This window comes from Empidonax traillii, unplaced genomic scaffold (assembly GCF_003031625.1).
Source record: "Empidonax traillii isolate 1590-97213 ecotype Southwest subspecies unplaced genomic scaffold, ASM303162v1 scaffold2084:size75055, whole genome shotgun sequence".
Lineage (NCBI taxonomy): Eukaryota > Metazoa > Chordata > Aves > Passeriformes > Tyrannidae > Empidonax > Empidonax traillii.
This window is the reverse complement of record NW_020957277.1, coordinates 5,262-18,979: the sequence shown is the minus strand read 5'-3', so window position 1 is coordinate 18,979 and position 13,718 is coordinate 5,262. Positions and strand designations below refer to the sequence as shown.

Sequence of the window (13,718 nt, the reverse complement as noted above, 5' to 3'; positions counted from 1 at the left end):
AAAGAAAAAAGAAAAAAAAAGAGGGAGATGAAAGTCAGCTCATTCTGCAACGGTCAGAACTAACACGGAGGAAAACAAAGCAGGCCATCGAGTTCAGTTGGAAACTGTACAGGATTTAGAGCTCGTTATATATGTATATATCTATATACATACATATGGAGATATGTATATATATTTATATATACCTTATGTACAAGGAAATGGAACAGGTACTTTACAAGGAATGGGAAGGAAAGGCGGCTCTTGCGGGCTGGCCAAGCTTCCCCAAGAATCGCTGTTGGCAAAATAAAAAAAATAAAATAAAACGAAATAAAAATAGAAAAAAATTAGGTATACATTAAAAATAAGTTAAAATAAATAAATAAATGGGGGAAGAAAGGAGGAAGGAAAGCGACGGTGCCCAGCAGAGCACCGGCCACCGACACCTGGGGCTCCCCATGGCACTTGGAGGGGGAGGGAAACAACGTCTGAGGGCACCACCAGCACCACCCTTCTCCTCAGTGTGGCCTAAGAGGCAGGGGGTAGGCACCAGACCATCCTGAACTGCCAGAAGGTGGGTTTAGATGGGATTTTGGGAAGGAATTCCTGGCTGTGAGGGTGGGCAGGCCCTGGCACAGGTTGCCCAGAGAAGCTGTGGCTGCCCAGGGATCCCTGGAAGTGTCCAAGGCCAGGTTGGATAAACTTGGAGCAAGCTGGGCTGGTGGGAGGTGTTCCTGCCCGTGGCAGGGGGTGGGATAAGATCATCTTTAAGGTCCTCTCCAACCCAAACCATTCCATGGTTCTGTGATCTAACAAAGGTTGAGCTGCTCCTCCACCTCCAAGACGTTCATTTCTGCCTCCCATCCATCCCTCTGAAATCTTAATCAGCTCCTGCCATGGCCAAGGGCTGGATGGAAGTCATGGGGGCTGCACTCTGAGCTCATCATACCCAGGAACTGCCCAGTCAGGGCTCAGCAAAGCTGGGGACAATATGTGGGCAAAGGTGGAGAGAAGAAGCAGCTGGAGCAGGAGATCCCACCTGGCAGCCAAAGGAGGCCCTGGTGCTTTGGGGCCACGCAGCACCAGCCCTTCCATCACTGGGAGTGCCTGCATTACCCACCCCCAAACGTGGTGCTCCCCATCAGCACTGAAACATTGGGAAAAAAAACCCCCAGGCAGCAGCAAAGTCAAGGATGGGGATCTCTGGGAGCCTTGGAAGGTGACTGAAAGGATGAAGCCGCTGAGAGCTGGAGGATTGGGCCAGGAGAACATCTCTGCTCTAAGAGCCTGGGGACAGACCCTGAGGATGGGGTTGGTTCTGATGTCTCAAATGCTGCTCAAACCAGCTGGCACTTGGCACTTCTGGAAACAGCCCTGTCTCTCCTGTAGCTCACACAGCTAAGCCAAGCCACAGGGTGGACCTTCTCCCTCCTTGGGATCTCCTTTTAGAGGGCTTTGTGGAGAGCTTCTCCCACGTTCTCTCCCTGCTGAAGGGCTGGATATTTTTAAACTGGGAGAAAGAAAAAAACAAACACCCTTACAAAGCCAGAGTCAAAAAAAACAAAGAACAACAACAACCATCACCAAAAAGTAAGATTTGTTGGTTTGGTGGTTTGTGTTGTTTTTCTTTTTTTTTTAATAATTAAGACTTTCAAAAATAAGAAGGCATGATGCAAATAACACTGCTGCCTGAACCACCATGGCTGGACAGAGTGGAAGGGAAGGAGCTGCCCTTCTGAGCTGATTTGTGATAAATGCAGGGCAGCTGTTTTGCCATCCATGCTGTTGGGTGACAGCTCTGCTCGTGGCCTGGCTGACACGCCGCGGTGAGGGGAGAGGGGGACAAAGAGGGTGGGAAAAGGGAAGATTTGGTGCCATTTGTTGGCTGGAGGAGCACTTAGCTCCTTTCAGCTGCCCAAAATCCAGTGGGGAAAAGCACAGACAAGGGGGAATGGGTTTAAACTAAAAGAGAGCAGGTTGGGGAGAGGGTGGGGAGGCCCTGGCACAGGTTGCCCAGAGAATGTGGATGCCACTTCCCTGGGAGTGTTTCAGGCCAGGTTGGAGCACCCTGGGCGAGTGGAAGGTGTCCCTGCCTGTGGCACTGGGTGGAATAAGATCACCTTTAAGGTCCCTTCCAACCCAAACCATTCCATGGTTCTGTGATCTAACCAAGGCAGCAGCACAGCCCTGTGAGCACCTGACACCACAGGGGAACCACACACTCCTCAGTTCACTGTTTCCTTGACTCTTGGCCCATAAAATCCATCAGGTGCCTGTCAGCAGCTGGGAGAGCCCACGGGGGGACGTGTCAAGGGGAGGCTTTCCAGGCCAGGTGAGCAAACCCACAGCAAGCCCTTCAGGATGGACACTGTCCCTTCCACCACAAACCTGCACATCCCTCAGGCCACAGCCCTCTGCCACCCCTGGTGACGAGCAGCACCCATGGCATCACCTCCTTCATCCTTCCAACACCTTCCCCTCACCAAGGAAGTTCTGCCCTGCTCAGAAACTAAACCCAGCAAGCCACAAGGACACCACCACCCCCTTTCTCCAGCGATCCCTCCATCTCAACGTGCTTTGGGGCCCGGTGATTTCACGGTGAGACCTCCCTGTGCCCCCTGGCAGCCAAAACCTCTGGCAAGGGAGGTGTTCTCCCTCCCCCAGAGCTCAGGACCACCACAGGTGAAGGCATTGGTGAAAACTCAGAGAGACTCTGAGGCTTTAGTGCAACGTTTATGGCACAAGTGCGGACACACACAGAGCAGGGAGGGGTTGGAGTGGGGGATGGATGACATTGGTGCTGTGGGATGAAGATGGGGGGGGGTGTTAGCAAGGGAAAGAGTGGGATGTGGAGGAGGCAGAGGGTGAACAGCCACGGAGCATCCTCCTGCATCAATGGGACGAGGGGATGCTCCTCACTCAGGGACCCCAAACCGCCTGTGCTGCTGGAGCAGGGGGCAGTCAGCCCAAAAAAGGGCTCATCCTGCCCTCACTTGGCTCATCCCACTTGGCCTCAGCATCAAAGGCAGAAGGAGGCGATCCTGCCTCATCCCAGCTCCTTGCACAACATCTGAGAGCGAGATGTGACTGCCCATGTCTCAAAAGCATCGGCAGGAGGCTCCTCCAGACCCACCCTCTGCCCCGCTGGGGGCTGGACTCACCGCCCCCGCTCCTGCCCACCTCAGATTTCACCCATCAGCACGTGTGGGAACTTTAGGACATCAGAGCACCTTCGTGCCCGCCCCCACAATTAAAGTGCCGTCTCATCCCAGCTCCAATTAGTTCCTAATCTCCTTTTACTTATGCTGAAGTGGTTCAGACACCAGCAAGGAAGAGCTGGAGGAGCAGCAAACCAACCAGGGCCGGTTAGTTCGCATGGCCTCGTCGTGTCTCCGAATTAAAGCTATCTGAGGCTCCAACTGATGGTTCCTGTCACGCAATTACGCTCAATAAAGGGCCTGGAAATGCAATTTGCCATCATTTGTCCCTCGACAGCTCGTCTGAGGGGCCGGAGGCTCCACCCGAGCTGGTGGGAGAGGGAAATACCAGCACATGGCGCTCAGGTGGCAACACCAGCTCCGAGCTGCTGGCCAAGGAGCATTTCCTCGGGAAGGGCTGGGATCTGGCAGGTGGGGGATGAATATGCAGGGGAAAACGGCGCTGGGATTGTTCAGCCGGGATTGTCCCGCGCGTGGGGCTGGGAGGGGAGAGACGCTCTGTACAACCAGAGCCTGTTGGCATTCCCAGCCCCAGCAACGGAGGGAAGGCCACGGGAGAGGGGAATGGCCCCAACCCCAGCTCTGCTCAGCCGCTCTGCACCCCCAAACCTGGAATTTCGGAGCTGAGTGCGGAGCAGAGGCGGGGAGGGCGAGAGGTGAGGGCTGGCTGATGAGACACACGCCAGGGCAGGCGGGTAAATGAGCAGGAAGGCGGAGATGTGTCCTGCTGGGAGGGAGACCCGCGGGGGGAAACGTAAGTGGACACGGCTGGGAGGTAGAGAAGCCACTTGTGAAAGGTCACGGCTGCCCACGAGGGGCTGGGGGTGGGGAGCAGGGCTCCTCCAGATGCATTTCCCCACGGGGGGTGCAGCTAAAAGCAGCGGCACTCCCCGGCCTGGCAGGCTCCGGTGCTGAGCTCGGGAAATCAGCAACATTCCCCCTTTTTTCAATTAAAAAAAAAAAAAAGAAAAAAAAAAGAAAAAAAAGGCAATAAATAAGGGAAATTAAATTAAATAAACCCACAGAGAACCAAGAGCAAGCCCTCCCCCAACCGAGCATCGTGTGCGCTGGTTGGGGTCAGAGGAGCCCAAAATTGAAGTGGTTAGCCTCGGTGAGAGCCCACGTGCACGAGGAGCCGCCCCCTGTGCCCATCCCACCACAGCCCGGCATTCCGGGGGCTCGGCCGCCGCTCCGGCTCCTCCAGCCCTTGCAGAGGCTTCCCGGGGTGAAACGTGCGGGGGAAGAGTCTCATTCCCGTCTCATTCCCGTCTCTCATTCCCGTCCCGCTGTCGGTCCCCGGCGCCCGCTGCTCGTCCTCGGCACAGGGTGGGACGCGGAGAGGAAGAGGAGAACTGCTGGGGGAGGAAGGCACCGTCCCTCGACTCCTCCCGTCACAGCCTGCGAGGGACACAACGAGCAGAGTCAACAACTTGGGGCTGGCTTCGGCACCTGGGGTTCGTAGGGCAGGTCATGGCAAAAAAAAACCCCAAAACCAAACCAGGTTTGGATGGAGCTGCCCCCTCCCAAAAAAAGTGAGAGGATCAGGTTGGACATCAGGAAGTTCTTCCCAGAGTGATCAGATACTGGAATGGGCTGCCCAGGCAGGGGTGGAGTCACCGTCCCTGGGGGTGTTTAGGGACAGACTGGGTGTGGCATCAGCGCCACGGGCTGGGTGACACCGTGGGGTTGGGTCACAGGTTGGACTCGATGATCTCAGAGGGCTTTTCCAACCTCACTGATTCTGGGATTCTGTGAACTTCTGCCCTCTGCCAGCCCGGGTTGGGTTCTCCTGGTGCATCATCTACAGGGGGTTGTGGCGTTCCACATATCTCACCCCCATCCCTGTGCATCCAGGACCCCTGAGGGGGTTTTGTGCCCCATTCCCTTGGTGCAGGGATGGCAGAGCCCTGGGTGCCACAACCAACCTGGGCGAGCAGGGACCCCACAGGGAAGCCAAGACCAGGATCGACAACCAGAGCTGAGTCCCTGTGGAAGGAATCAGCTCGGGTGGAAAACGAGTGCTGAGCTGAGACATCCTCCCCCTGCCTGTGCTTAGCAAAAGAGGAGGCTGGTAATCAAGAGGGGGCTGGTAATTAAGAGGGAGCTGCAGGGCAGCCACAGCCCATGGCAGGTGATTGCAAAAAGCCTTCCCCAACCCAACAGAGCAATTCCACCACCTGCTGCTTTGGGGGCCATCAACCTTCAGCTTTCCTTGCCTGGCTGCCAGAGCCACCCCGGTGCCTGCTCCGAGCATGGATTGGTAATTAACCTCCCCCCTGATCAATGGCTTGTGTTCAGGGTGATTTGGGGGCCATCTGACTGAGGGCTTTGTGCTGCTCAGCCCCGTGTGGGGACAGGAGGTGGCACAGGGGACACTCCAGCGTGCCCGTAACCTTGGGGCCGCCCGTGTTAGCTGCACAGATAAGGCAGCAAGGAAGGCTCTTATCAGATGCAGCAGGAGAAATGAGCATCTCCAACCTTCAGTGAGGGCCAAGAGGGATGCTTGGAGCATCCTCTCCCTCAGCTCACATCTTTCCCTCCCTCCATCCCCATTTCCAACCTCCACAGTCCGGGGATGCACGTCGGGAGAAAGACACCCCCCCCCCCCCCCGTGAACGCGAGCCCTGCGTGGGTGAGACTTTTGGTTCTGTTTGTCACAATATGACAGATTCGAGGGAGGAAAATGAGCTTCTAAGTGATTGTTCCGCGTTTTTCCTGCTGTTTCCAACAGGGCAGATCCCGAATCCCTGACTGGGGACTCGTTCACGGCGTTCCCTGAAGCGGAGGGATGTGACTAAGCTGAAGTGATGGAACAGAGCAGGACTTGGCCATGCAAAAAGAACAGACCACTCTGGAAGGTCTGAGGAGGGACCTCCGGACAGGGCACCCTCCCAACAGTTAAATCTGGGAACAGGGAAGGACAGGCAAGGACAGGGACTTACTCTGCCGACTTCCAGAAGTGCCCGGGGTGGGAGAGGCGACGGTTGCGCTTTGGCAGTTTCTCCAGCATGTCCATGAGCTTGGTGAAGGTGGGTCTCTCCTCCTGCTCGTAGGCCCAGCAGAAGAGGAGGATGTCCTGCAGCCACACGGGGTGGGTGTGAGAGCAAACCCAGCCAGGGTTTGCTGGTTTGTTCCCAACCATGATCCCCATGCCCAACATCCACACCACAGGGACCCCATCTCCATCACCACATCCCTGTGCAGATTCACGGGACCCACCAGCCGGGACATGCCCCAGCCCCTCTCCACACCCACACACGGTGCTGCAGCGCCTCCCCCACGACACCTACCGAGATCTCCTTGCCCATGCCGATCTGGCTGAGGTTGGGCTTCATCCCTCTTCCCACCTGCCAGATGATTGCCTCCGCCGGCTGCGTCTTGAAGGGCCATTCCCGCGCGTGCAGCTCGTACCAGATGGTGCTGTGGGGAGACGGAGGGAATTAGAGATGGAGGAGCTGGGAGGTATTTTGGGGTCAGGGGTGTCCGGCCATTGCACCCGCACCCACCATCTTTCCCTGCTCCAAAATCCCCAACATCCAGGAGATGCTTCATCTCAGGTATGAGACACCGGAGGTGTCACCTCTCCCATTTTCCATATGGAAAACTCAGGGGTTGACCCGGAGCAAGCCCCAGTTCGCACCAGGGATGATCCCAACCTGAGGGAAGGAGGACAGGGGCTGGTGGAGGTCCGGGCAGAGCCTCCAGCCATCCTGTTCCATCGAGTGGGAATCTCCCACCCTGCTGCTGTAACACTTTGCCCCACTGCCCACAGAGCAGACGTGGGGGATCCAGCTGCTGGGCTGGTGTTCCTGACACCCACTCCAGGGAAGGACGAGCCCAACCATTGAGTTGCACTCCAGATTTTCCCTTTTCCTTCTTCAAAAAGCTCTCCTAGCTGCAAAAACCCGTCCAAGACCTGGCAAGATCCGTCCCAGGTGCCCTCACCGGGTGATGGCACACATGAACCCCGGGCCATCTGCTGCTGCACCACGCCCTCCCTCCCTCCCCCGAGGAATCCCAAATCCAAGGGAATATCCCCAAACAAGGGTGTCTCTAGCTGAGCTGGCAGCCACCCCCACGGTCCTCCTCCCCTGCTTCCACCTGGGAGTTTTTGCATCCTCGTTTTCTGGCATCCAGAGGCTGGATGAGCCCTGGCTCCTGCAGTGCCATCCCTCTTGTCCAAGGCAAATTCCATGGACCTGCTTTTCCCTTCCAGGGATGCCCTCGTGACCAGTTAAAGCAGCAAGAAACGAGGTTAAAATGACATCAGGCTGGAAAAACCTGGCAAGAAGGAGGCTGATAAACGAAAGATCATTCCTTGAGAAGGATAAGCCCCGATTTTGGAAAGCAGCTCTTCTGATATTGGAAAAATACAGCCAGTTTGGCTGTAAATGTCCAAAAAAAAAAATATTGAATGTTGTGGCAGTGACGTCGGTGCTGTGGGTGCAGAGGAGGTGGGGGCTGGAGAGGGGCAGATCCTGCGGGCACAGGACGGGAAGCTCGGGCAGGTGCAGGGATTCCGAAGGTGCCTCCACACACCCACGGTCGGATTTAGCACATCCAACCCATTCATCCAAGTTCCCAGTTGGGAGTTTGGGGGATTAATTTTTCACCTTCCCGCTTCTGGATGCCTTCAAAATATTTGGGCTGTGTGTTCCCGAGGCGCCCCGGGGAGCGGGATGCTGCTCCATCTCTCCCTGCACGAGGAGACCGCGCATCAAAATGTTAATTATTGATGGGATCTCTCACCAGCCTCAGTCCCCTGCTCTGCACCACCCTCACATGCTTTAATTTAACATCTCTGTCTTCTTTAAAAGCTCTTTTCCTCTTGCTGCTGCTGATGCCGCAAATCCCCCGTGGGAAGCAATAACCCCCCCGCCCCGGATCATCCGTGAGCCTCCAGGGCTTTAAATGAGAGCAGCAGAAACAAAAAAAAAAAAAAAAGAGGAAAAACGTGGGAAAACCGTTTAATCTTTTAAGGAAACTCGTGCTTTACGGGCAGAGCTCACACTCGAGGAGAAAAGGAGCAAACCGAGGCTCAGCAACTCCCTCTCGCTCAGTTCCACACGATCCCTTAATTCCTTCTTTATTCTTGTGCCCAAGTTGTACCTCGGGGAGGGGAAAGAAAAAAAAAAAAACCCCAAGCAGACCCTTTTGGCTGTAATTTCTCTGGGTTTGAGGGAAATATCACCTCCTGCAATGGGCCCACGCACCCTAATCCCCCCCAGCCTTTAAGGTATCCGTGAGAAAATTAATCCCCTGGGTAAATCCAAGGGGCTTATCAGGGTGGGATTGGGCTCCTGCCCAAAGGCAGGTCTGTGGGCAGATAAAGGGCAGGAGTAATGAACTGGGGGCTGAGAGAAATTCAGGAATTCTCCTTTTCTTGGCCTTTTGGCCTCTCCTTTTGGCACCACCATCCCCCACCCTGCAGCCGGCCGGTGGGGAAAATCTGGGAGTGCAGCAGCTCCCAGACCTGTGTTCCCAGCTTGGGCATCCCCATCCGATATCCAAGCGCCTTCTTGTGCCCCTGGAAGATGCAGGGGAGAGGTGATGCCAGGCTGGCATCTCCAGGATGTCCAGAGCCACCGTAATCCATAGTCAAATAAGGAGGGTTTGGCATTTAGGGAGAATTGGGGTGTCCAGGGACTCCCAGCCCTGCATCCCCAATCCTCTGCATCCTCAGCTGACATCCAAGCACCTTTTGGTTGGTACCCACACCTGGAGGATGCAGAGGAGAGATGATGCCAGGCTGGCACCCCCAGGATGCTCCAGATCCTGTTGCCCAGAGCCATCCATAGCCAAAACAGGAGGATTTGGTGATTTAGGGAGAATTGGAGCATCCAGGGGCTCCCAGCCCTGCATCCCCAGCCAACATCCAAGCACCCTCTCATCCATACCCACCCCAAGAGATGCAGGGAGGGATGACACCAGACTGATATTCCCAGGATACTTTGGATCCTGTTGCCTGGAGCCACCCCACCCTGCTCCATCACCAAAACAGGATTATTTGGTGATTTAGGGAGAGTCAGGCTGTCTAGGAGCTCCCAGACCTGTGCCCTCCACCCCCTGCAACCACCCCCATCCAACGTCCAAGCACCTTTTTGCTCTGGATCCTGTTGCCCAGAGCTACCCTGGTCCAGAGCCAAAACAGAGGGATTTGGTGATTTAGGAATGGTTGGGGCGTCCAGGGATTTCCCAGAGCTGTGTCCTCCACCCTCTGCATCCTCAGCTGACATCCAGGCACTTTTTTGTTGGCACCCGCCCCAGGAGGATGCCGGGGAGAGATGATGCCAGGCTGGCACTCCCAGGATACTCTGGATCCCATTGTCCAAAGCCACCCTGGTCCACAGCCAAACCAGGAGGATTGGATGGTGTAGGGAGGGTTTCACTCCAAATATCTCGAAGCAGGAAGGTGTTCCCAGCCCAGCCTGGGGGGATTCCCACGGGCAGCGTCCCCTCGGCTTTGGGACAAGGAAACAGTGTCCCCGTCCCCTCCCGGCTGTCAGAGCAGCTCACACCTGACCCAACCCCAGCAGTTCCCTGCAGCCCCCCTGCCCAGCCTCACCCCAGAGCAAAGACATCCGAGTGCTTGGAGAAGGGCAGCTTGTCCTCCTCGGTGTCCGGGGACAGCTGGCGGATGATCTCGGGGGCGAGGTGGCACAACCAGCCGTTCTGGATCCGCAGCTTGTTCTCCCTCCTGCCAAAAAATGGAGATGGGGGTACCACGGGGGGCACAGCGCCACTGCCAAGCAGCCCTCCCACCCTCTCCCCACTGGTTTTCTCTTTGTCATCCTTGCAAAGTCAGGTTTTAACCCTGCTCTGGGAAAATTCGGCACGATGGCTGTGCATTTACCCCTACCAGGGCAAAATTTGGGCAAGGGATGGTGGTGAGGGGGAGCTTTGGAGCTGGCGATGGGGATGTAGGGTCTGACAGGGCTCTTGTTGCACCCAAACACCTTAGGAGACTCAGGGGCAAAGCACTGCTGGGGGTGAATTCACCTGGCACTGACACCCAAGCTGGCCCTGCAGGGTGTTGGACTGGGGACCACCGAACAAACCCATCCTAAACTGGGATGCTCCACACCCACCAAGAAGCCACCCTTGTCCATAGCCAAACCAGGAGAGTTTTGTGATCTTGGGAGAACAGGGGTGTCCTGGGATTCCCAGATCTGTGTCCCCAGTCTTCCGCATCCCCATCCCACATCCAAATACTTCCTCACTGGAACCACCCCAGGAGGATGCAGGGGACAGATGATGCCAGGCTGGCATGCCCAGGATGCTCCAGATCCTGCTGGCTGGAGCCACCCTGATCCACTAACCCAAACAGGAGGATCTGCAGATTTAGGGAGAGTTTCACTCAAAATTAGAACCTCCCCTTAATTGGGGACCACGAGCAAAACCCGCCCTAAAATAATCGCCTGGAAATGGGTGTTTTCAGGTGTTTGGCCCCCAAACAGCCCCATCCTCATGTCCAAGCCTGTGATGCCATCACCCACAGGAGCAGCCTGGCTTTATTGACAGCCCCTCAGCTGTCTTTCCTCTGCCTCCTCGAGCTCCCCCTGCTTGGTACAAACACAGGAGGGTCCTTTGGCCAACAGCTGAGGGTGATGTTGGTTGCTCCTTCATCCTTTATATCCTCCAGGATGCACCACTGGCTTGAAAACAGTCCCTGGGCAGTCAAACAGGCAGGAATTGCTGCTGGTGGTGACACATTAAGCGGCTTGACCATGTGTCTGAGCCCGAATTCAGCAGCAGCAGGTAACAAAAACTGTCCCACGTCATGTTGGGATGGAGAAAGAAGAGCCTCTATCGGGAATTTCTCCCTGTTTGTGCCTTGGAGCCCTCCTAAAAACAGGGATGCACGGGGACAAAGATGACTTGGGGGGGGGGACATCTGTCCTGCTGAATGTCAGCCTGGGGCCAAAATCCCAGAGCAGCAGGGGTCACCACCCAGGCACAGGAGCAGGACAAAAGCTCCCACCACAGCTGCTGATTCCTTGGCTGGCTTTTCCCACACGGTCGGATCCTCGTGTCTCCAAAGGCATCCCCATCCCAAGGCATCCCCTATAAATCCCTCAGTGACCAGAGGAGCAACCCCCTCCTTAGGGAAGGACACTGATGGTCCAGGGAATCACTGATTAGGTCTCCTTTCCTCCTGTGGGGTCTGGAGGGCTCCTCTTCCCCCCACTGTGACGGAGCCATGGCCGCAATCAGCGGCTCCGGCGAGACACGGACCCTCCGGCCCCGGGAGCCACCGGGAAAAGAGCACTTTGGCACAGAGGGGAGGCTTTCAGCTCCCCCCTAACCACCCCCCCACCATCCTCCAGCCCACACAGCTCTTAATTACAAGCCAGCATTAAGCACCTGGGCAATTAGGGAGGATGTGGAGGAGCTCCCTCGCCCTTCCCGGTGTGTGCCATCTCCGCCCCGGGCAGGCAGCGGGGAGCAGGATGGAGTGGGCAGCACTTGGATCTGCTCCACTGCCCTCAGCAAGGCCAGCTCTGCTCCTGGAGCTTTTATTTGTGCTCACTTTTAAGCAGCTCAGGGCTGTGATATCCCACGAGCGGCGTTCAGGCTTGCCTTGGGATGCTCCAGGGACGGGGTTTGGATCCACAGCTCCGTGCGAGCCCGTCATCCCTCCACAGAGCTCCATCTGAGCACTCAGCTGGGGGTTCTGAGCCTCCAGCAACGGGGGCTGAGCTTTAATGTGATCCCAAGGGTGTTCTGATTGCAGGAGTTTCAGGTTTTATGACAAAAAGTTGCCACTGCCATGAGCGGGAGGAGCCCAACCAGCTGAGCACCTTCTGAACCCAGCAAGGCAAAGCGAGACCAGACTCCCCAAAACCCACCTCACGCTCCTCCTAATCGGAGATCAGCCCCTCCCGAGCCCAGGAACGTTTAAACAACGGAGAAATAAATCTGATTTCACCAGGATGAGCCACCAGATCACCAGGTCACTGAAAAAAGTGTTTTAAACCTTTCAACCAGGCAGGTCTGTAGTTCATTCACAGCTGGAATGTCACCACCCTTAACCTGACCTCCAGAGTTTTCTGCCTTCTCCACACACCTTTGTCCAAACCTCCAACGACCCAAAATTGGGCTTCACCACTTTTCTTCTTCTGAGAGAAACCAGAACCAGCAAAAAAAAGCCACCCTGGAAAGGTGATCTGCAGACATTTGCTGCTTCAAAATCCGTGGTGTTTGAAGAGTCTTCTCTCAGCAGAAAACATGTTCCACCCACAGCCATGCTGGGAGCTCCTCAGGGCAGGAATTTTCTCATTCTCTCAGTTTTTCCATCAAAACACTGCTCATTTGCTGTCCAGCCTTGCTTTTTTGCCCATCCTTCCTGCCCTGGAGTAATCCTCCTCAAGTGACACCCCAGGCTCGAGCAGGGATGGCCACGCATTGTCCACCCCGTCCTATACCCCATTCCCCCAGCATTTCACCTCTCATTTCCCCTCCAGAGCATCTGTGACCTTCACAGCAAAGATTCCTGGCAAACCTTGGACATTTTAACCCGAATTCCCTTCCCGCTGCCGGAACGAGCTGTGCCTCCATCCTGGCAGGATCTGAGCCCCAACCCCCCTGCTCAGCTGCTAAACCAGAGGCACAAAACCCCACTCTGGATGGGGTTTCTTGGATTCCCAAAGCTTTTGGCCAAGTCTGTGCCAAACCAGATGATATTTGTGCAGGCAGAAGGGGAGGCCTGGCTGCCCATTCGCCAGGAGCAGGGGGTCATGGAAAGAATCAGCCACCACCTTCTCCTCTAAAATCCTTGGACTAGGGAACTAGGGGAAAAAAATATATGATTTCCAAGGTGGTTTTTATCTCCTGAGCACCATCAAGTGATGACCAGCCTCAACAACCTCTCCAGGGACACCCCATCACGTTGGTTGATGGAGGCTGGAAGGACCAGGAGGTGCTGCCAGAGGAAACCTGCCTGTGCTGCTGCTGACACGAAGGGTTTGGTGACAAAGGTGGGAAAAGTCACCAATGCTCTTATTTTCTATTTTCTTTCCCCCGAGCTTTGCTTTTCCTCCTTCCCCCAGCTGCTGAAACCCTTTGCCCTGCCGTGCCTACAGCTGGAAAACCTCCCAGAGCACTGGGGCAAGGAAATTTCATAAGGAACATTTACCAAATGGTTTGGATTTAAACCCTCGGAGACCCCCAAAATGTCACAGTGCTGCAAATGTCCCAAGCCTGGCTCTCATTTTGTCTGTGTGCTGCTCTGTGCTCGGCACAGACACCATGGCCAGATGTTTGTGCCACCCAAAATGTCACCAGAGCAGCAAAAGGACAGCACGGGGATGGAACCACTTGACCCAGGATGGAGATGAAGCAGATTCCAGGGATTTTTAATGATATGTTAGGGAAAGGCCAAAGGATGAACCTGCCACGGAGAAACACAGCCTGAGGAGCATCCCCAGGATGGCTGCAGGGTGGTTTGGCCATGGAAATGATGCATCCCATGGGAAGAGGTTGGGTCCAAAAGACACAAGGGGCCTCTCTGATGCAGAGGCT

General features: G+C 55.6%; 1 protein-coding gene across 1 annotated transcript in view; it reads right to left on the bottom strand.

Moving 5' to 3' along the window:
* Positions 1–4,349: 4,349 nt before the first annotated feature.
* The window catches only part of LOC114071527 (kinase suppressor of Ras 2-like), a gene marked incomplete at its 5' end in the record, with an annotated part of 14,465 nt that continues 5,096 nt past the window's right edge, over positions 4,350–13,718 (bottom strand). Inside the window, 4 exons of the mRNA XM_027909366.1 lie at positions 4,350–4,595; positions 6,140–6,273; positions 6,488–6,617; positions 9,763–9,989. Coding sequence (XP_027765167.1) covers positions 4,589–4,595; positions 6,140–6,273; positions 6,488–6,617; positions 9,763–9,989 — 498 coding nt within the window. The remainder of the gene's footprint in view (positions 4,596–6,139; positions 6,274–6,487; positions 6,618–9,762; positions 9,990–13,718) is intronic.